The 23,013-nt window shown below is 31.4% G+C and overlaps 5 protein-coding genes across 7 annotated transcripts; 2 read left to right on the top strand and 3 right to left on the bottom strand.

Annotated features, from left to right (window-relative positions):
* Nucleotides 1-536: 536 nt before the first annotated feature.
* On the bottom strand, nucleotides 537-5,147 carry Gyc88E (Guanylyl cyclase at 88E). Its single transcript, XM_035081879.1, has 12 exons — nucleotides 5,033-5,147; nucleotides 4,725-4,913; nucleotides 3,911-4,124; nucleotides 3,546-3,819; nucleotides 3,344-3,467; nucleotides 2,990-3,261; nucleotides 2,699-2,903; nucleotides 2,468-2,614; nucleotides 2,273-2,405; nucleotides 1,969-2,196; nucleotides 1,505-1,861; nucleotides 537-1,292 (listed from the first exon to the last, which is right to left on the bottom strand). Exons 2-12 carry the CDS (start codon nucleotides 4,890-4,892, stop codon nucleotides 889-891), a joined length of 2,526 nt encoding a protein of 841 aa, XP_034937770.1. The 5' UTR covers nucleotides 4,893-4,913; nucleotides 5,033-5,147; the 3' UTR covers nucleotides 537-888.
* Nucleotides 5,148-7,765: 2,618 nt separating this feature from the next.
* LOC118066096 (transmembrane protein 165) lies at nucleotides 7,766-9,902 on the top strand. The gene is made up of 6 exons (XM_035081886.1): nucleotides 7,766-8,004; nucleotides 8,090-8,294; nucleotides 8,369-8,544; nucleotides 8,639-8,821; nucleotides 8,894-8,999; nucleotides 9,114-9,902. Exons 1-6 carry the CDS (start codon nucleotides 7,834-7,836, stop codon nucleotides 9,188-9,190), a joined length of 918 nt encoding a protein of 305 aa, XP_034937777.1. The 5' UTR covers nucleotides 7,766-7,833; the 3' UTR covers nucleotides 9,191-9,902.
* Nucleotides 9,903-10,292: 390 nt separating this feature from the next.
* Nucleotides 10,293-17,707, bottom strand: msps (msps cytoskeleton-associated protein 5). Of its 2 annotated transcripts, XM_035081877.1 has the most exons (6): nucleotides 17,482-17,707; nucleotides 16,993-17,064; nucleotides 16,724-16,917; nucleotides 12,520-16,608; nucleotides 12,266-12,385; nucleotides 10,293-11,989 (listed from the first exon to the last, which is right to left on the bottom strand). In XM_035081877.1, exons 2-6 carry the CDS (start codon nucleotides 17,047-17,049, stop codon nucleotides 10,537-10,539), a joined length of 5,913 nt encoding a protein of 1,970 aa, XP_034937768.1. In that variant the 5' UTR covers nucleotides 17,050-17,064; nucleotides 17,482-17,707; the 3' UTR covers nucleotides 10,293-10,536. The 2 variants fall into 2 exon arrangements, with proteins under 2 accessions (XP_034937768.1, XP_034937769.1); XM_035081878.1 differs by lacking the exon at nucleotides 12,266-12,385.
* A 223-nt stretch (nucleotides 17,708-17,930) lies between these two features.
* Spt3 (Transcription initiation protein Spt3) lies at nucleotides 17,931-19,986 on the top strand. Of its 2 annotated transcripts, XM_035081885.1 has the most exons (6): nucleotides 17,931-18,328; nucleotides 18,417-18,635; nucleotides 18,707-19,018; nucleotides 19,103-19,290; nucleotides 19,384-19,562; nucleotides 19,711-19,986. In XM_035081885.1, exons 1-5 carry the CDS (start codon nucleotides 18,262-18,264, stop codon nucleotides 19,528-19,530), a joined length of 933 nt encoding a protein of 310 aa, XP_034937776.1. In that variant the 5' UTR covers nucleotides 17,931-18,261; the 3' UTR covers nucleotides 19,531-19,562; nucleotides 19,711-19,986. The 2 variants fall into 2 exon arrangements, with proteins under 2 accessions (XP_034937776.1, XP_034937774.1); XM_035081883.1 differs by having other exon boundaries at nucleotides 19,384-19,986.
* On the bottom strand, nucleotides 19,578-22,546 carry LOC118066094 (WD repeat-containing protein 91). Its single transcript, XM_035081882.1, has 8 exons — nucleotides 22,321-22,546; nucleotides 21,955-22,219; nucleotides 21,756-21,871; nucleotides 21,483-21,670; nucleotides 21,102-21,411; nucleotides 20,918-21,039; nucleotides 20,172-20,826; nucleotides 19,578-19,867 (listed from the first exon to the last, which is right to left on the bottom strand). Exons 1-8 carry the CDS (start codon nucleotides 22,438-22,440, stop codon nucleotides 19,718-19,720), a joined length of 1,926 nt encoding a protein of 641 aa, XP_034937773.1. The 5' UTR covers nucleotides 22,441-22,546; the 3' UTR covers nucleotides 19,578-19,717.
* Nucleotides 22,547-23,013: the final 467 nt, after the last annotated feature.

Here is a 23,013-nt window from a genome sequence, read left to right as displayed (position 1 = left end):
CAGAATACGACCTCAGAGAGAAAGCAAAGCAGGTAGATTTAAGGATTAAACTAGTGAGGAAATTAGTACATAGTAAGTTTAAGTAGTAAGATATTCTGAAATTACTTAAAGAGCTGATGATTAAAGACAATTTTCTTGAAACGTTGTTCAAATATTCAAGATTACACTTACTTACTGGTAAGATTTAATAATAATTTCACTTATTCCGAAAGACTATGAATTTCACTGAGTTATTTAAATTATCTCCTAGTTACTTACGATTAATATTGAATACGCAAAAGTCATACTATTGAATGGTTGAATATTTAAATGACATCAAATGAAATTAAAATATTATTTACTGCATATGAACAATGGGAGTCAATAAATTGTAATCAAAAAATTATTGATAAGAATAATTAATCCTAGCACTTACAATCACCTGATTTATTTATTCAAATGTGAATTGTTCCAATGTATCTATGCTTTCTTATTTAGTTTGTAATGAATACACCTCTTACTACCTTTCAATTAAATCAAAAAGAAAATAGAATAGGACTATTGTTTAAATAAATACACATTATCTAATTAAAAGACTTTTCGTTGAATTATTCGATTACTCATGCAATAACATTGCAAATCTACAACTATGTAAATGATGCCTGTTATTTTCATCTAAATTCGTTGTTCATTATAATGACTTGTAGAGTATTTAGATTTGCAATGTATGCAGTTGCTTGTATTTATTGTCAAATGATACACATGTATTTCATTAAATGGTATTAAATTATTACATTCGCAATATGATTTCAATTGTTTTATGGTTATTGATACTAATGTAAAGAGAGCTACATAATTCATTATACGACAAACAGAGCAATTTGATAAATTATGTGAAATATTTAATCTTTAACAAATACTACATCCATTGCCTTGATGTTTCGTTTTTCCACCTTTTGATATTACAAAACCTGGACAACATTGGTCTGATCTGACTAATAATTGGGAATTCGTCAGTGATTCACTGCTATCCATTGCAGGACAAAACGCACTCATCAACACCGAATGAACATCATCATCGTATGGTGGTACAGTTTCCTGTGATGTATCTGAAGATATGCTTGTATTTGTTGTTGATATTGTACTTCGTTGTTTGGACTCAGTTTTTCCGTGGACTAAGGCTGATTGTTCTCGAGAACATGAACTATCTCTATGCAAACGAAAGTGTTTTTCCGTGTCGTTGATTAGAGATCCAAAGATGTTGGGTGAGTTACAGGTCGTTGGAGGCTCATTAATTGAATTTGATCTCATTTCTGAAATACATGATTCATTTTTTAAAAATAAAATATAATATGAATTATTACTTTTTTTTACAAAAAAATAAACAGAATATCATTATTATCAAGAATATAATGACATTTCACAATTTCAAATGAAATAAAAAGCAACAAGAAAAGTCCATTTCCATGGTATCTAAAGTGGCATTTTTGATTTTTAAAAATTACAGTCCTAGTACAAAATTTACCTAAAATATTGGACGTCTTTGTAGGAGAATTAGCTTCAGAACGACGAGCAACATCTTGAAAAGTAATAGGTGAATACATTCTTCGTTCATCAGAAATTAATCCTGATGATCCGAAAGGTGTTGGAGAAGATATTCGCGAACTAGGTGATTTCATTGACATATCAACGTATGAATGACTATCAGTTAATGGATGTGGTGTCGATAAAGATCTCTCTTCAATACTACTTGTGATATTACTCGATAATATACGTTTATCTGTTATTCTATTCATCCATTGTAATGGCTCTTGAATAGTAATATTTTTCGTTACATTCAATCGTGCTGAACGTTTTTCTAGCCAATAAGTTTTCATTGATCCTGAAATGTGAATTCTCATTAAAACAAACTTTTTTCAGTTTTATTTTATATTAAATTAAATAGATACTTGAAAACACTCAAAAAAATGTTTTCAATTTCTAGATTACCTTTTCCCTTGACCTGTATTTCTCCGCGTTCCTTGACTTTATACGAGGGTGAAAGTAATTCTTTAGTAGATTGAGATATGTGAATTTGCATGGCCTCACTCGTGGCCTCCATTCTCGAAGCAGTATTTACGGAGTCACCAAATAAACAGTATCGAGGCATTTTTAGACCTACGATTCCCGCTACTACTGCACCACTATGAATACCGATACGAATCTGTAAATGATTCCCTAAAATTATAAATAACATTATTATTTTTATCATAATTAATAAGAATAAAAATAAAATGCTTCATTGAAAATATACCAGTTGATCTATCTTTTAAATCCGTAATTGCCTCAACCATATCCAAAGCCATATCACAAACCCGATCAGCATGATCAGTTTCTTTAGATGGAGCTCCAGAAACAACCATGTAAGCATCTCCAATCGTCTCAACCTGATAAATTGTTTGTATCAATATAAATCATCATAAAAAGAAAATAAATTTTTTATCAGAACCTTGTAAACACGATTTCTTTCGGTAAGTGTATCAAAGAGGGAGTACATCGCATTAAGCATTGATACTACTTCCATTGGAGTAAGTCGGCTACAAATTTCTGTGAATGTCACAACGTCTGAAAAAAGTATTGACACACTATCGAACATCTGTAAAAATTTTTTGAATAATTCAAGAAAATTTTTATATTTTAAATCAACGTTTCTTTGAATCTTTTAAATAATATTTGTTACCTCGCAAGTATCTATTGGGCTTTCTCCATTTCTCAATCGATCTGCAACCTGTTTCGGTATCATTTGATAAAGCAGCTCATCAGTACGGCGCATTTCTTCATCTAATTTTCTCATTGATTCTTCTAGCTTTTTGCTTTTTAATTGTTCTTGATCAAGAGCAAGCTTCAGTTCTACGGATTGTTGAGTTCCAGCTAACATGAGATCTCTAGAAGTAATTAAATTTTATATCAATTCAATGATTTCAGTGATATAATATTATTTTAGCTTTAAATATATAGCTTGAGTTTTTACCTGCTGAAGTCATGCATCGAAAGATCATTTATATATAAACCAGTAGCAATTAAAGCATTGAGATCTGGCATCACAGGTGTACCAAGATACATCATCATTCTCCAGTTGTCCATGTAAATCATTTGACCTTTTAACCTTAGAGTTCTATCATCTGGTGAATTTAAACTATCATCACTTAATACTATGGCGTTTGATTTGCGATATGTTGGACGCTCTGTTAATACTGGCTCTACTGACACTAACTCAAAAATATTATTTGTTCTATTTAGGATCTAGAATAAATAAATGAATTATTAAAACTGTTCATTATCAATTGGAATAAGTTATTAATTGGAATCACATGTAAAATCGTACCGATTGAAATTTGAAGGCAATAAGAGGCCTTACTAAATCGAACCAATGGGTAATTTTCTTGCCAACTAAATCAGGTAAAATAACCATTAAAGAATTTCCAATACTTCTGACAATCATATCTGATCTGAAATTATTATAATCAATAAACAAATTATATAATATTGAGGACTATGTTAAATGTTATAGTGATGTAAATACTTACCCAAACACAATGCAAAATGGAAAAATTTCGAATAAAACAGAAGCACCAATAGGTAAGTGTTTTTCTTCACGAGTCATAGCAAGTGAAGCAAGAGTGAATGCACGATTGTCAAATGTCAATTGAAATGTTACATGGACCGTATCAAAAAGCACTTCTTCTCTAACAAGTTCAATTTGAAGATCTTTGTGATAAAAATGTCTTGCGACTTCTCGAATTTGACCCATGGTATAATAAACAAAACCACGACGTTTACTTCTGTAGTGAAGTGTTAACCCTATTCTCAATCATTTCATATATCACATATGTAATAAACTGAAACTTCAATAGTATTACTTTTTTCATAATTTTATCTACATTTATCTTACCTTGTCGAGTTTCATTTTCACAAATAAAAGAAGGGGCACGCATTCGCGGATATGAAAATTTCAGATATTCATGAAGATTATCTAGTCCATTCAAAAAATCACGAACATGACGTCCCAATACTGATAATACTCTGTCGTATCCGTACTGACCAACAAATCCAACGAAATGAACTCCCATTTGATCGAAAAATTCTTTTTCTGTGATGCCAAGTACCTAAATCAATCATTTATTTATTTCCTACATAACAATCAGGAACACCGTCAGGAAACTTATTATATAATGATGAGAAGAATCATACTGTCAATCAACTCGAGAAATTATTTTTTGATTGATTAAATATACAAAATTTTGCTTTACTATACTATTTTTATTCTACAATTTGATGAATTAATATTAATCTCACGTAGACACATTATTATTTAGTTATATTTAAGAAAACTACTTATGTATATGGAACTTTTTCAAAATTACTCTTTGAATATCCAAGAATAGAATACTTTCTTTAACATTAAGTAACGTTTACGAACGTTTCTCTCTAGAAGCTATTAGGTAAAAAGATATTTTCAATTGCAATAAAATCTGAAGATAATGACCAAAATAAAAGATTTCCCAACGAAATCACAATATCTCTACTGGATAAAGTAAAAACATTACTCAAATATTTGAATAATTATCTGAAATTCAAGAATCTCTAAAAAACTTTTCTAACAGTTTTATTTATTAATCTTTAAAATCAAGTCTTTTTACGTAAGTGGTTACGTTAATTAGAGCAGTCTGTTGTCATTGATACTATTATTATGATTATCTACTTACTTGAATAGCTTTTTTAGCAAGCCGTGGGATAAAATTTTCAGGATAAACTTGATGGACACTGAAACTTGGTTGTTCTACAGCTGCTTGTCTTCGTATTTCTTCCCACTTTTCTTCACCATATCTTTGTCGAATATACTCCGACATATTTTCCAATATCAACCCATACATTTTGCAGCAGCACTAATTATTCTAAATAAAAGAATAACACTCTCGAATAACTTTTATCAACAACAAACCTCTTCGGTAACTATGATTTCCTTTACTTCTTCAGTGATTTAATTCAGTAGTATCAAAATATACGTAAGTACCTGATTCAAAGACACAGTATAATATTCCGGACGTGTAGTCCTTATTTTTTGTATATGATTTTCTTTATTTGTCGTCCTTCTTGATGGCAATGTCAGTGCTGACGTTGAGACATCACTAATAGCTATAAGTCACAAGGAAATATACCAAACCTAGTATTACTAAGAGCATCAATGAAAGGCAGATATTAAAAGATAATTAAAGGAAAACTAGTGAAAAATTAATACCCCCAGAATTAAGAATAAAAAAGGAATTTACAAACAAGTACTTTACTTAAATTAAAACTAACCCGCCTTACAGGTAAAACAAAGCTATTATTAGCACACTCGGAAGTTTGGTCACGTTCCCGCACTCGACCGCGAATACGTTATACAATAATAAAAACTAGAATCAATTTGACAGAAACTGTGCTTTAAAAACAACCGAAATCTAGTTTATTTTACAATGAATTTTAATCAGCTTCATTAAAAATGTATAAATCGAATGAAAATAAGTAAACGTTGCAACCCTTACTTTTCAACAAGTAAAATGGGTGTAATGAGAATTTAATTATCTTTTAATAATACAGTTCAAATCAATTATTATTTTCCACCAGCTTACCATAAGTAAACGAAGAAATACATAACAATTATTGCATTAATAGCCACCAAGCACGCAATTGTATATCTTATTGTCACGTTCAAAAAACACGCACAATTATAATTGTTTTATAATAGACTATTTTCGTTAGTAAACCCCTTGACGTGACCAATTTTATATTAATAGGGGATGGAGAATATGATAGAAACGTTTTCCAGCACTCACTTCTTGCTAATGCGTTCGTCTTTCTATTAATAAGAAACGCAATACACAAGACCGAGAGGAGTCACTAAAAAAATATCCTGAAATAAATACCCCAGCAATTATTATTTTTGCAATATTATCTATATTTATAATGGATAACTTTGTAGTGAGATGTAAAAATCTTACGTTACCTTTTTTACTCCAATCTGACCCAAAAAGAAGAGTAAATAGACTGTCATTGATGGATTTTTAGTTAAAAAAATTTTTTATATCAAACCACATTTTTTTACCATCTTTTTAACAATTCCCATTGAAAATACATATGCCAGATTGTTGGCCTTCTGATATTTACCAGTGACATTATTCCAAACCGCAAACAGGATCACTTAATTTTTTCAACAAGTTTATTGCAGCAAACAAATGTAGTCCTGCATCACGATTTACGCACATGATCTCTGATAGAGCCAGTCATGTAGACGCCACTTAATCTTTTAGCGTTCTTGAAACAGAAAAATTTCACGGTTTAGTCAACATTTCATTGAACTTTTAAAATTAATAGCTCAATAAAAATTCAATATATATTTAGAGTGTAATTAAAAGTTTATCTATGAATTAATTTCCAAGTATTCTTAATGTTCACCAGTAGCTCGTGTCTGAATTCAATAAAAGGGTATCAATTAATTTATACAATCATTAAAATGAGTTTAATGTTATAAATTCATAATAACTATTAATAGCCATAACCAATAAAAATTATTAGAATAATATTCCATGGATGTATATTTACTTTGATCTTTATGAAATTATCCTCTAACTTTTTAGTCAACGACTCCTTCGAACCTGTAACAAAATAATCTATATTTGTATCTATAACTGCATGTGCAACAAGTGAAGGACATGAGGTCGAAAACGAGAATGTTTTTGTAACAGTTTATAATTTGAAACAATATAACTTAATCATGTAGCCATAAAAAATTTTTTATAACTTAATTGGACTACATGGTACAGTAACTATTGATCATTTGCTTTGTCTATAAATTAAAGTTAATCCAACTCTTATCATTAAGTGTAATAAACATCAGTATTTACGCGCGAAAAAGTGATATATTTTTCTAAAACCTTACCGTTGATGAATATGTAAAGAAATTATGAAAATAAAATATCTTTACAATAGTCTCTTTATATAAATTAATAAAAGAACGAATTCTTTTTTATCTCAATAACAAATCAATGATGATCAAACACAGACTGAAGCTTATGTGGCTATGGAATGGCAACAGCGTTACACAGTTAATGTCTCAGCATCGCTACTAGAAGAGCCAAAAACTATAAAGCGCAGGTCCTATATCCTAACGTGATCCCTTCTTTTCGAGAGGGTTGCTAGACATACATAAAATTGATTTTATTTGTAGAAAGACAAGCCCAATCGTCTAGCTCACGAACGCATCTGAAAATAAAGTCTGTTAATTCTTGAGAACTTCAATTATTCCTTATTAAGAAAATTAACGAAACCATACTTCACTGAAGTCTAATAAAAAGTTGTAGTATAAGTATTACAATGAGTTAGTTAATTGATTTTAAGGGGAAGTTGCTCCATACCATGAATTCCTTCAGGATCATTACTCCTATTTACCAAGTCCTCTGTTATCAGACAAGTTGATTGATAAAGAATCAAAAAAGGATGCTATCTGAGCTAATCATTATGTGATATATTATAAGAACAGCATCAATTGATGTATCAATATAAATTTTAGCTATCAATCTATCATATCTCATTGTAATTTAAAAATATCATTTACAATAGTGTATATACCGTAGAGTATTTCATTGGTTTTTAATAAAAAAAAGTTAGCTCCAATACATTCTTAATAATTAAATAAATATTTATCTGATAGATAATTTTCAGCCAACCAGGATTTAAAGTAGGTCATCTACATTGAACATGCTATATACATGAAATGCTATATCACAAATCAGTTGTTTGGCGTAAGCGGTAAAGAGTTTAGTTTTTAAGGTTAGGATGTCTAAATATCTCAAAATGTTTAGTTCAACTGGAATTTTCGCTAATAATTTATTTATAAATATTATGACTACTCTGATATGTTTTTATTATTATGGAACGTTAGTATTGGCTGAAACATTTCCAGAAGAAAAATTAGCTGAAAAATCAGATCTCACTGGAACAACAATGGTAAGATATCTTATACAGTGACAGTGTTTTTCTTATAAATAAAAGGAATAAAACCATTGTATTGTCAATGCATTACTTTTTACAGGTTTATCAAGATCCTGAGCCTACAATTATTAAGACGAGTAACCTAGGCTTTTTACATGCCTTTGTAGCTTCTCTTTCTGTTATTGTAGTTTCTGAATTAGGAGATAAAACATTTTTTATAGCTGCAATTATGGCAATGAGGCATCCACGGTTAATAGTTTTTAGCGGTGCTATTTCAGCTCTTGCTGCAATGACAATACTTTCAGGTAGACATGATAATTATCCATTTCATTTTAAAAAGTATTTTCTTTTTTGTACTAATGTTCATCAACTAATTCAGTAATATTTGGCTATGCTGCAACGATCATTCCCAGAGCTTACACTTATTATATTTCCACTGCTTTGTTTGCACTTTTTGGTCTAAAGATGTTGAGAGATGGTTATTATATGAGTGCAACAGAGGGACAAGAAGAATTAGAAGAAGTACAGTCGGATTTGCGAAAACGAGAAGATGAGGTTGACTTTTATTTATTTTATTGTTTTATCTACGAATTTATCATATTTATCAAATGTCAGTGTACTGAAAATGTTCGTATCTATTTTTTTGTAGCTTGAGAAAGAAGCTATTACAACTACAGTTCAAGATCCTGAAGCAGGAGTTTCTAAGAAAACATCGAAAGCCAATCCTTGGATGTTTTTATCAAGGATTTTTTTACAAGCATTCACATTAACTTTTCTAGCTGAATGGGGTGACAGGTCTCAACTTACGACAATTATTCTTGCAGCTAGAGAAGTAACTTAATCATTTATTGGCAATTATTATAAAATCTTCGAAAAAAATCAAAAAATTTTTTAATATGAACAGGATGTATATGGTGTAATTGTTGGGGGAGTTCTTGGTCACTCATTTTGCACGGGTTTAGCAGTTTTAGGTGGACGGATGATAGCTCAAAGGATATCTGTTAGAACCGGTACAGTCAGAATTTTTAATTTATTTAATACTCCTTTATTTATTTGTATATTCCTTCTATACTTCTATATTTAATATTTTTACTATAAGCCAATGATCTTTGATTGATTTTTAGTTACCATAATTGGTGGATTGGTCTTCCTGCTTTTTGCATTAACTGCACTTTTTATTGATCCAACTGAGAGTACGTAAAAAAGGTTGGCATCAGTAAATAATGGATACAAAATGTACTTTCGTAGGTCTAAAAAAACTGTGAAAACTATCATGAATTGTATATAGTAAGATGCTATTTTTTAGTATTAAATATTTCCAGTTGTTGAGATTAAGTATTGCTGTAAACTACTGGTATCATGTATTTCTATTTTTTATATAAATTTTAATAGAATTTATTATTGTAAAATTACTGATTTAAACATGTGAAATGAATTGTCAATATCATTTAATGGCACATTCACTTATAACTACTACGAATGTATTATAACATTCGAGTACCTGAATACACTATTTTTTTTTTAATAAGTACATTTGTCTTGAAATATAAATAATATTATTAATGATGATAATTCAGTATTGTGATGTTGACTATTAGTTACAACAATCCATACGAGAAATAATTTTATAAATATATCCAAAGTTATTATTGACTTTTATTTGAGTGAGTTTAAAAGGAATGTTTGATATGAATACTATTTTTAATTTAAATCAAATTGTAATATATAACAGGGTACTATTTTTGTCTTATAATTGAAAATTATTAGAAATATATGCATTGATAATTTTATATTATGTACGATAGGAGAATAAATTCAAAATGTAATACCTTTCAGTAAATAATCCATGTATTTAATTATTTGAATAAAGAGAGTGGTACATTTTAAAAGTACTAACTGTTTCATATAATTAATATAATAGTGGTTACTGGTTATTTATTTATATAATTATTAACTTTAATATATCTTGCTAGTCATCAATTATTATTATTATTATTAAATTCTAATCAATAACCGAAAATAAAAAAGGTATTCAAATCCAATATAAAAAATAACTAAATCACGGTTAAAAAAATCAGTCTAAAACAATTCTGGACCACAATAAGATTTAAAGAGTATTTGATAAACTCTATGCTCAGCATTAAAATAATTGTGAAGAATTTAACACAAAAATATTTATATTCTATATAGATACTGATAATAATATTAATAGTATTGATAATTAATTAATTAATCAATTAATTATTGAAGACAACTATACACAACTATACTAAGTCATTTGTCATTGATAAATATGAAATAGATTTAGATCTTTAAAGCAGTATTATTGAGTACATAGTCTGTATCAATACCGGTCATGCTTTTCATTCATTCTACTACGGTTTTTAGCAAAATTATACTCACTTAAATTTATTCCAGTTGATTAATAATTTAAAAACAGTGAGATTTTTAATACTTAATTAGTTTTTCCAAAAGAACTACCCAGAGCTATGTACATAACATCTATCTGATACTTGAGTTAAAACTATGTTTAATAAATAATTGAATTCACGTTGGATTTGACTGATTTGGAGCATTCGCACGGTACTGGGCTTCTAAAGCTCGTAATTTTTCCAGCCTTTGAATGGGATCCATACTATTTTTCTCTTCTGGAATAGTCACTGGTGCCTGCACTGGGACTCCTGTCGTTCCATACTGATGATTCATTTGGGAAGTAATATTTTGATTCTTACGTGCTTGATCAATATCCTTGAGGCCTTGTTCTATAAACTCTTGGAAAAATTGGTGAGATTTGACCAAAAATGGTTGAACATCCGCTTCTGGATGTTGGATTTTAAAATCATACAACTGAGCTAAACCCTCTTGAGTTTGATGCTTTGAGCCAATCTTTTTAAATATTTCTGTTAACTGAGCATGAGTAATTTTTGAAAGATGTTTCTGCTTCGTAATTGTTCGAGTTCCTGAATGAATATCATCTGGATTTACGATATCAATAAGTCTATTAAGATAACAACGTAATTCAGACTCATTAGTGTCATTAATTCTGCTCAAATGATTCAGAATGGCACTGCCTTTGACTTTTGTCATGCTATGAAGAATGGTTTTAATAGTACGGACTGGCATATCTGAGTTACGTTTTTTCCACCAAGATGAAGGATAATCTTTAAAGAAATGATGTACTTCTAGAAGAATTGCATCATAATCCAATTCAACAGCCCAATTATTAATAGTCTTTACAATTTTCCATAAACATTTCATTACCAATTCCTCATATTTTGGAGCAACTTTAGCCTCGGCACACTCATGTAGGAGTTTTATTAGTACGCATATGATAGTAGTGTGATTCGAGTGATCAATCATTTTAACAACAATAACATTAACAACTCGATTGTAGACATCAGCTTGATTTATATGATCTAGTTTATTTTCAGCTAGAAGCATTAACATTTGATGAACTAATTCTTTCAATTGAGATGTTGGGACATTTTTTCCAAGGATCCCCGAGTCATAAAATGACAGTGTGACCATAAATGTTGTTCTGAAGGCCTTTGCTATCTCAACGCTTTCAGATGTTAATGGGTACGTTTGTAAGAGTCTTAATTGCATATTTATAGAATTAATAAATTTATCTTCCTTTGATTGAATCATCGATACTTGCGGAGACTTCAAAATTGTTTCCATGTTACTTAAAGCTTGTAAGGCTGCTCCTAAATCGGGACTTGCCATAGCGAGAATACATCTCTCTAAACTATCTTCTTTACTAACTGGTGTTCCTAGCGGTGAGATTCGTGATGAACGGGTGAGTAATGATGGTGGCGTTATTGGAATTATATTACTAGTCGGTTTGTTTAATAAATTAATAGATTCATTTGGATCCCAACTTAGTTCTGTAAGTTCAGGTATTTTCCATTTTGCAGGAGCCTCCTCTTCTAGTTTCTTCAAGAAATCCATATCCAGCCCAAAAGGTCCTGATATTTTTGCCTTGGGTTGAAGCATATACCTGTAATCAAATAAATTAAATAAACCTACGTGTACATTTAGAAATTAAAAAACATTCACACACACACACACACGCAGTTTGCAAGGAATATGAGAAAAAAAGATCAGTATTATAATGATAATGAAATAAAATTTTCCATGCGTTTTAGTAATCTTCGAAGAATGTTAGAAGTCAAGGCGTCACAGTAAAAATTTTCAAGGCTATAAATTGAAAATAACCCATCACCACTTAAAATTTTAAGTATAAAGAATAATTAAAAATAAGCCAATCACGAACGTTTGCTCTGTATGATTAATATAATTATTATCAGCGCTGGGAGATTTTAATATTCCATGTTGTGATTGTACTTCTTTTCCTGGGGGACTTGGATGCCCATTAACAATTGGCAATTCTTTCCTGTAAATATTCACCAGCGGGAAAAAGTTATTAAATTGTTAAATTATGAAAGCAATAAAAAAATTCAGTAATAGATAAATTAAACGAAAATTTGAATAAAAGAAAAATGTATGTAATTTATTTGATCATCCCACCTGTCATTCAACGGCTCAATAACTTCTTCCATTTGCTCTTCTTCTTCATCTTCCATATCAGGGTCAACATCATCATTCACTGGTCCAACAGAAGCTACAGGAGGAACAGCAGACATCCTTGTAGAAGAGGCGGATTTAATAGGACGATTTTTGCTAGCACGTTTAATACGTTCTTCTAACAGAGATTGATCTTTTTCCGACATTTGACCGATGAGTTTATTTATTCGATCACCTTCAAGGAAGTAGGCTTGGACGATACAGTTTAAGGCGGCATTACGGACAGAATTATCACGATCAGCTATTTGTTTGGCAATTTCTCGAAGAGCAGCTGAAGGAGTAGGTTGACAAACACTTATTCCATAATTTTCAATAAGAGAACCTAATTGGTCTAAACATTCAGTTCTTTGTCGAGCATTTTTAGATTTAAGGCCTTCCATTACATAAGAAAATAGTTTACTGACTGGATAGACTAATGCTATTTGTTTAAACAAAGCTCGGACTCCATTTCTGACAGAATCTTTTGGATCTCCAATTTTTATAATAAGATAAGGTATAAAAGAAGCAGCTTCATTTTCTAACATATGATATTGATCTTCAATGAGAATAGTAAATACAGTTTGAAGATAGTCCAATCCTTTAAGAAGCACCGAAGGATTTGTATCGAAGAATCGTAATGTCAACCATTTGAGTATCAAATCCAAATTTGATACAAGAGCTTTACTATTATCTTGTAAATCTTCTGTCAAGGATTCAATGGCTTTTAGATGATACCGAAAGTCAGAGTGGAACATGTTAGCTATTAATGTTTTGTTAACTCCTGCTGAGCTCATTAATTCTTTAAGAAGATCTACAAATTCTTCCCTTGGTGTGGTGAAATTCCATTTCAACACTTTCAATTTCTGTTCATCAATAACTCTTTGATGTTTCAAGTTATTTACAGCAAGCAATGGACTTGTGTCTGCATCATCATCTTTCTTCCTAGCACTACCTGGTTTGGAAGAAGTAGCACTTTTAGGTTTAACAATAGACTTTGCAGCTTTCATAGCTCCACCACTTTTCACAGTTTTTTGCTGAGATTCATCAGGAATCGGTTTCTTGGGAAGAGGTTTTATTGGTAGACTTGGTCGTGTTTTTTCCAAACAAGCCATAACAACATTTTTTGAACCAGGTTTTAATTTTTCTGTTTGCCGCACCATACCTTCGTAGGATAAATGAATCATAAATCCTAAAACAGCTTCTTGAGCATTTTTTCTGACGTCTGAATTACGGTCTTCCAAATTATTATATAAGTAAGGTATACAGACCATAAGTTCTTCTTTTGGAATCTGTTTGACAGGAATAGTAGGAAGTTTCTGGGATAACCAGGTCCATAATTCCGAACGAAGTGCTGGCGATCCAGATTTTAGAGCATCACCAATCATTTCACCGTCAAAGAATTCTTTATATCCACATTGATCTCCCCATGTATTAATGCAAGAAATTGCGGCTGAACGAATCCAATTTTTGGAGTCACCTAAACATTGAATAAACCCTGGGAAGAGAATACGAATATGTTGTTTAGCAGGTGGACCCATCGCATTGACCAATGTTTCACAAATTCCAAGAGCAGATTGAGCTATTTTGGTATTACTGTCTACTAAACGAGGTGCTAACCCTCGTGGTAATTCACCGATTGATCCTTTAATGAATTTAGCTTCTGAAATGATGTTACTCACTTTCTGTAAACCTTCATTACGAACTTTCCAATTTTTGTCACTCAATTCAGCAAGAAGTGCTTCAGTTATGTGATTACTAATATCAACTCGTGGTAAGAGATCATTTGTTTCTACTTGATTAGGTACATCATCGTCAATTTCATCTTGTTCATCAAAATCATCTACCTTCTTTTTACTTGATTTATTTTTTGGTCCACGTTTAGGTTCAGGTGGTTCCTCACCACTGCGTTTTTCACATTCTTGTTCTATTTGTTGCTTCAATGAAGGCTTCTCACTATCGAAAAATGCTAATAAAGGTTTCCCAAGGTATAAATAAAGTGTTCCGACTAACGTAATTGCAGCAGTACGAACTCCAGGATTTGTCGCAGAAATAGCTTTTTTAATGTGTTCAATTAAAGCTTTCATATTAATTGTACATCCGAATTCAAGTAGAGCATTTGATAACCAAAGCAACGTTTCTTGTTGTACTTTCGGATTCTTTTGATTGAATGCAAAAGTAATTGCTTCAGTAGCTACATGTTCTAGACTTGTAGCTTCTGCTATGGCTATCAAAGTATCTGCAGCTATTGAACTATTCTTTGAATCTCCTAATTTTTCTACAATATCCATAATACAATAACTGGAAGTGGTAACAGAAAATGAATAGTTTTCGGCCAGCATTTTTACTATTTCTAATCTTTGCTTTAAAACCTGAAAATTAGTATCTTTGAAGCCGGGTTTTTTACCCAATACTCTTACAAGAACTTGCGTGCAAACATCATTAGAATTCATTTGTTTGATTGTATCTAGAAGTTGTTCAACAGCCGCTAGACGAGATTTCCAATTTGAATCAACTAAACCTGATAAAATTTCAGCAGATAAACATTCTGCAGCGAGTTCATCAACTGATTCACTGCTTAGGTCCTTTTCTACTTGTACTTTTGTAGAAGCTACTTTCTTCGATGGTGCTGAATTACTTGATCCTCCAGCAGCTTTTTTGACACCACCTGTTTTCTTTGTTGTCGTGGAATTTGGTCTTTTAAGAGCTTTGACAGTATCGTTAGAAGCTGTTGGTTTTGCTGATTCAATTTTGGCTGGAGCTGTTGTCGGTCGATCAGTCTTTCGATGTCCAGTAACTTTAACTAAAATTACTGCTTTCTCAGCGCATTCTTGAATTTTCGACTTTTTTAAAGCATCTAATTCTGCAATAAATGGCGTCATTGCTTTTTCGCCAATCAATTTCATAGCTGTACCTAATGCATCAGCCGAATTATCCCTAACTGTCGGATCTGGCTCATTAAGAGTTTTGAGTAAAGCTCCACTATAAGCTTTTAATAATTTTTTGTTTAAACTCGGTGCAGGAGTATTTGCAAAAGCACGAGCTAAAAATGCGGCTGTTTCAGCTTTAACTGATGGATTCTTGTTTTCTAACGCAGCAAGAGAATCTTCAAGAATAACGTCAATAGTAGTACTGTGAAAGATAGCATCAGCAGCTTCTCTTAGAACAGTTACAACTGTAGGTTTCTTTTCACGGAATTTCTCTAAAACGACTGGTAAACATGCACTAGCATACGGCTGAAAACGTTTCTTTAGGCCACCAGCCAAACCTGCTAGACATTTTCCGGCAATAGTTACTACAACGACATTTGAATCTTTTGCAATAACTTTTTTCAAAACTCGAACTACATCACCATAATCACCACTTTCGAGTTTGGGATTTTTTGTCAGATTTTCTAATTGTTCTAAAGCCTCTTTGCGTTCCTGCCATTTTTTAGCTTCTACCTTTTCGTAAAAATCTTTTGGTAGTTGTGAAAGAATATCAACAGGATCAATGAGTTCATAAGGATCGACATCATTGCCATCTGCCTCATCATCATCTTCATCATTATCTACATCTTCGTCTCCAACTGACGTCGTCTCAATTGTTACTTTTTGAGGCTTTTGAGATCGTAAATAACGTGTTGGATGTGCTTTTGTGTTATTCAATTTTGCAAATTCTGCTTCGAGTTCAGTCATTTGGACTGGTTTCAAAGTGTTTAATTGTTGTTTTAATGGTGCGCCGACCCATCGATATATTTCAATGACCATTGCTTTTCCTTCCTCTCGTACACTTTTATCACGATCTTCTAAAAATGCAGGAATTTTTTTGATCAATGGTTTCATATTTATAACTTTCGATCCAAATTCTTTAAGACTCAAAGTCAAAGTATTAATACAAGCTGCAACTATTTTTGGATTTTTAGCTTCTGTTCCTTTTAGTAATTCTTCCTGAACTATTTCATGTTTTTCAATCTCTATATACATTAATGTTATCTGTACTGCCAAGTCTTTTGTTTTGGCCTTGGGTGCTGCTATACATTTGTTAACCAGTCCACTCATTACCTCTCCCACGGTTCTGCAGATAACATTAATTCATTATTTATTAGAATAATAATTTCTGATAGATACATAAATATTAATAATAATTTGATTGATTACTGAATATTTACATTAAAATAAATGTTACTCACTTTCCAGCGCAAGTAGCATTTTCCACAAATATTAATGTAGCTTCTAATCCTTTTTCTTGAGCTACGGCATTGCTGTCTATGACAAATTTTTTGATTAAGCCTAGAAATTTGTTCCATTCAGGAGACTTCTCATCGTCAATTAGCCCAAACTTTTTTGTACATTCTTCGTATCCATGAACTCTGGCTTTCCATGACTGCAATCAATTAATATATTAACAACTAGAATGATAAATTCCTTGGGGAAATATACAAATTAAATAAATAATTACTTTATGGACACATCTATCCTCAACAGGTAATTTGGTAAACTCTGTTTCTTCCTCCATTAATTATTTTCTTCCCTGTACAAGTAGCAAAACAAATTGAATTAATAATGGAACGACTTTAATTGATTAACCATGGATATGAGTAAACAAACACTCTTACAAAATGATAGCTTTCTACAAAAAATTTATTGACCTTATATGACTCGAATGATTCAAACCATTTTATTTTTTTTTTTTCAATGGTTGTCTCATCCATAAGACATTGGCGAGAATATTACTCAGTATATAACATGAGTGTTTAACAGATTCTCCATTTTAAAAGAAAAATTATAATTAAAATCGATTATAAAGTAACATGTAAAAATATTACGAGCTATCATTAATTATTGACAAATTGAGTGCAAAAATAAGTAAAAATGTACATATACATATATAAGCTCTTGAGATTTTGCTCAATTTTAGTGATCTTTATTGTCATAAAAAGATGCTTACCGCTAGGGACAAGTCGTGCGAATATAAAATGATATTTTTATTTTGTTGAAACTTGGAGTATCTATCGTATACGTTACTTTATTTTATACCGTTATCACAAATAATCAAAAAAATATCCTAGGAAGTCGTTAACAATGTTTCGGCAGCCATTAACATCACTACAGGCATAGATTTTCAAATAGTAGGTACCTTTTTATTTCTATAACTGTCAAACCGGGAATAAATGAGAACAAGAAGACAGGAAGCTTCATATCCGAAAGGATATTGGTTATAAAATTTGGTTACTCATCTGTCTACACTTGTGGCGCAATTTTCTTTGGTCTTTAGCTACCGGCACCCTCTTTAGTTTTTCTTGCTATTCACAATCAGTATAGAAGTATAGAAGTATATATATTATAAGTGTATATATAAGTATATATATATAAGTGTATATTCTATAGAAGTATACCCGTCTATTGGTATTACGACATTGCTTTCTACTTTATCGCACATGTGTTCAATTCCGACATGGGACAGGTGGAGGTAAGGCTAAAAAGTGAGCTTTTGATTGTCAGGAAAAATTTGTAACAATAATTCTTATGATAAAATCTTAAAGACAAATTATATAATATTTATTGTCAAACAAGGACAATGTATTGTAGTGTTTTAAAGACTTTTCGAGAATAACAATGGTCATTTAAGTTAAAAAACTCTAACAAGTTGCATTGCTGGATCATTGTTTACATCACTCAGTTTACTAATATTGTAATTTTATTGAAAATAAAAAATAATTAAGACGCAATGACTGAGTCAACAGCTAGTTCAATTAATGCTAATGTTAAAAGTGAATCTGTAAATTATATTCCAGGTAAGTAAATCAGATTTTAATAATTGTTTCTATGTTTCATACATACAGTTATAAGAACACATAATCATTAACATGATGTATATTTTAGAAGTCCGTCGAATGATGTATGGATTTGGCGATTGTTCAGAGCCTCTTATTGAATCGGCGAAAATCATCAATAGTGTTGTACAGAGACAAATGAAATCCATTGTTTATGAAGCTAGCAAAATAGCCGACATGAGGGATTCTCAAATTGTTGAAGAAAGAGATTTTCTATTTTTGTTAAGACGTGATAAAACACAGTTGCAGCGTCTTCTAAAATATTTAGGTAAATATATTTTGAGGAGCAATAACAAAGAATATTAAATTTAATTCATTCACGCTTTTTAACATTTCTAGATCTTAAGGATTTCAAGTCTTCGATCAATAAGGTTCTAGACAGTGAATTAAACGATGATCTACTTGATGATACCCAAAATAATGCAAAAAAGAAAAGTTCTCATAGAAAATTTATTGAATCAATAGATACCATTGGTGTTCTGACTGATTCAGAAAACCACATCGATTATGTTAAACGCAATCGAGAAATCCGTGCTGAATTAGCAAGTAGGAAGATGGATAGTTTACAATATTTGGAATACAGTAAAGCGAGAGCTGCATCATTTGCCAATAAATATAATCATAAATTTGAATCTTGGATTGCAACTGATAGTAACTATCTACATACAATTTTATTCAAAATTTATGGTATTTTTATTTTGATTAATTTTACTCATTGAAAATTTCAAATTCCAGATGACATAAAAATTTCCAAGTCGTCGTATACAATACTTGGATACCTTGCATTTGAAACCGTCGCACAAATAATGGATTTAGCTTTTTTAGTACGACAAGACCAAAGTAAAATACATGGAGATAGTTTAGATAGATTACGGTTTAGTTTCTATAATCCTTATACGTACAAACCTCATCAGTATGGAAAAGTAAGAAGTGTTATAGTAATATTTATCAAAATATATTTGTTTTATCTTTTATTTTCTATTGAAAAAATGAAACCATAAATATATGTTTAATAGGGAACTAGTGTTAAGCCAATTACGCCAGCAGAAATAAACGAAGCTCTTCGACGTTTCTGGTCACCACAACTCGATACCATGGGACCATTCCAACGACGTTCAATTCATCGACAAGATTGTAAATTCCTCGCCTTCGAAACAACTTAAAATTTACGACTTAAAATAGAAGTTTAAATAAGGTAATAAAGACTGTATTATATACATAAGTCTTACAAAGGTTTTATTACATTATCTACAATTATGTGCACTATATCAGTCAAAAGTCAAAAATATCATCTCAACATCTTTGCCAAATTCATTAAGAGTTTATACAAAGGCTAATTTTAGTTTTGTATCATGGCGAAAGAAGGGTAGAAACTCTTGCTTTACCCTCGGCTCCACCTGTAATACATGTTCCGGATTGATTGGCAGTAGACCAGTCACAACATAATGTTCCTTTATGACCACCAAGTTCTAGGATTTTTGCTTGAGCACCTGGTGGCATCTGAAATTTATATTTCCACATAACAGATATACTATTAAATACAATTGTAATAAGATAAAAATAATTATTCAGCTATGTGTAAATCTTTTGTTAAATGTAATAAATATGAAATATAATTAGCTTAGTTATTTGATTAATAGTTTCATATCATTAAATAACTCGGTTGGATATAATTTAATTCTATTCCAGCCAACTGGTATCAAATTTACGGTTGAGATAACATCAATTATTATATTTGGTGTTGTGTATAATCTCATATTGACCTAAAATATAATTTTTTAGTCGAAATTAATTTAAAACTTACTTTGTAAATATTTCCTCCTGATTGTGTGCAGAGTAGCATGTGATTTCCACTCTGATCAAATGTAAACATTTTCCCATGTACTGCATTTTTTTCAATCTTGATTTTTGTTTCCCACATTACTTTTGCAGTTTGGTTTAAGCTCTTCTGACATAATTTACCATCTTCACTTAAGATGCAAATATTAGTATAATCATTTATCAATTCAATATCAATTATCGGACTTGAATGACAGGTAAGATTGTCTATTATTTCATTCTTTCTAAGATCATGTATCAGTAAATTTCCATTTGATAATCCCGTTATCAGTAGTTGGCCATTGTGATTGAAAACAGAACACAATGCAGTCAGATTCCCATCGATTGGTAATGTTCTTTCCAGCTTCTTTGTCTTGACATCGTAGAGTAGAAGTTTACTCTCATTGGAATCCGTCACAGAGCAGATAAATGTCGACTCTAAAGGGTTACAAGCCAGCGTAACGATCCGTGAGCCCTCATGTTGAATTTCCCACAATGTTTTACAGTCTCTCGTATCATGAAGATGGATTGAGCCACTATTATCTCCATGCAAAAAATATCTTTCATTTTTTGAAATCCAATCCAACGAAGTAACAGCTTTGTTTGCATTTAACATAGATGATGTAAATGTTCCAACGGTTCTGAAAAAAAGGTTCAAGTTTAAAGATTGAACATATAATAGTAAAACTTTCGTCGTAACTTATGAAAACTTAAGTAATTAAAAAATATTACTTTGGTGAAGGTATTGGAGTCCATACTTTGATAATACCATCCGCATCACCAGTTGCTACATATGATCCACTGGTATTACTTTTGCACTGGATTATTGATGTCTTATGTTCCGTATATTCTTCCTACAAGAATTTCATGCTATAAAATATCATTTCTCATTAAATTTAATTTCTAACATTCCTACCTGACTTAGAAGGATGTAATTGGATTCAATTTTATCTTTGGCTTTCCTTTCAACTGTCGACTCAATTGAAAAATCTCGTTTTCTTGTTAATCTTGAGTCACAGCTCATACTTCTCTTAGTCACAACATCACTTTTATTCAAGGAATTGATTCTTCCTTTGGTACATGCTCTCTTTGTGGATATTGCATCTGCCTCTAGTTGTTTTTTAGTCGTTGAAAGACTCTTTCGATGCAGAATGGGACTGGAACCTCCGCCAATATTCTTAATCAAATTCCGAAGTGTTTTGGGATTCTCCATAAGTGGAGATTCTCTGCAAAAATATTTAGTATTTTCATGATCTTTTGATAGAGATATTTATAAAATAATTGTACGTTTACATACTGAGCAATAATATAAAAATCGTCCATGATTGGTGGATGTTGTGGCGTAGACCCAGGGTTGACATCCGAGATATTTTCAATCTTGGTAGCTTCACTGAGACACTGCTTGAGAGCTTCGTTTTCTTCCTGTAGACGCTTCAACTTGTTAACATCCTCATCAATGGTAAGAAGTGTGGGCTGTGGCATACACTGTAAAAATTGTTAGAAGCGTCGTCCTTTCCTCAGCTCCATTATTTATCGTGTACAGTTATGTAGATTGAACCCATTTACCCACTTGGAATATTGTTGCGAGAAAATTGTGCAATGAGACTAGCATCGTATCCTGCCACTGCTTGGTAAAATGAACAGAGTATGTTGGGTTGTCCTCAGGGTTTTTTGTGAATGGCAATGCTATATTGTTAGGTTGAATAATAGATACAGTCATTAGTGTATATATAAAAGAACCACATTCATGTTTAGAAATAAAGTCCTACCAAACCATTCTTTCCATTCTGAATGCCCTTGTAATTCTGGAGTCATTTTAGTAAAAAACTCATGCACACGTTCTTGTTTATTATTCACTGTTGCATTCACCAGGTACATCTTTAACACGGCATTCTCTAACTTCCTAACACTTGGAACAAAGTGACTTTCTAATCGTGAAAACATTCGAATATCTAAATGTCCCCAGAGTTCTCGTAATGACATTAAATCAAACGTATAAATATACTGCATCAGCTGATCAACAATCTTATCGACCTAAAATGGAAAAAAATATCATATTTATTAAACAAGAATAAAAAAAACCTACTATAGTTGTACGCATATTAATTGGAGTAAGTAAACTAATGTAAACTTACCCTGAAACCTTTCTCTTTTTCTGCTTTGAGTTCATTGTCAAATGCCTTAAGTGTTTGACTAAAGCCTCGAAAAAGAAGGTACTCTTTAACCAATTCATCAACGTACTGCACATGCGACATTTTACTCGATTATATAACCAAAACAAATTCTAATAAACAGTGCACTTGAACGACAACAAACCCGGTGTCATATGCATGCCATATTGCCATTCAACATACTACTGAAGCGGCAACGCAGCGTATTATGGCTTGACGCAAAGTCACGGCAGCAACGCTATGCGGATAAAGTGACGTCATCAATCGGTGGAGCAATATGTATATGTATTTAACTGCATGAACACAATTCGCATCTGTACAGATCTGGATCATTTAGCGACATGATTCATATACGGAAATGGCTAACAATGGCTATTTTATAAATTTGTTTTGTTGATACTTTGTGCTCCAATTCCCTTCTGGACATCTGCCAGATTTTTCTCGTTTTATTAATTATTTTTTAACTATAAATTAATTCGATATTCCAAGGATGGTTGAAAATTATAATCAAGCAAAAAATTGCTGAGTTTATCTCTCGACCAATTTAATTCCTCTTTGGTTTTAAATCACTTGAAAATAGCAGTTAAAAATAATATGGTAATCTGCTTCTAATACATGAGAGAACATACATATATGTGAAGTACAATAGTCTCTTTA

Source organism: Chelonus insularis, unplaced genomic scaffold, assembly GCF_013357705.1.
Source record: "Chelonus insularis isolate UGA/USDA-ARS -01 unplaced genomic scaffold, ASM1335770v1 contig_326_pilon, whole genome shotgun sequence".
Lineage (NCBI taxonomy): Eukaryota > Metazoa > Arthropoda > Insecta > Hymenoptera > Braconidae > Chelonus > Chelonus insularis.
This window is presented reverse-complemented; position numbering and strand designations above follow the sequence as displayed.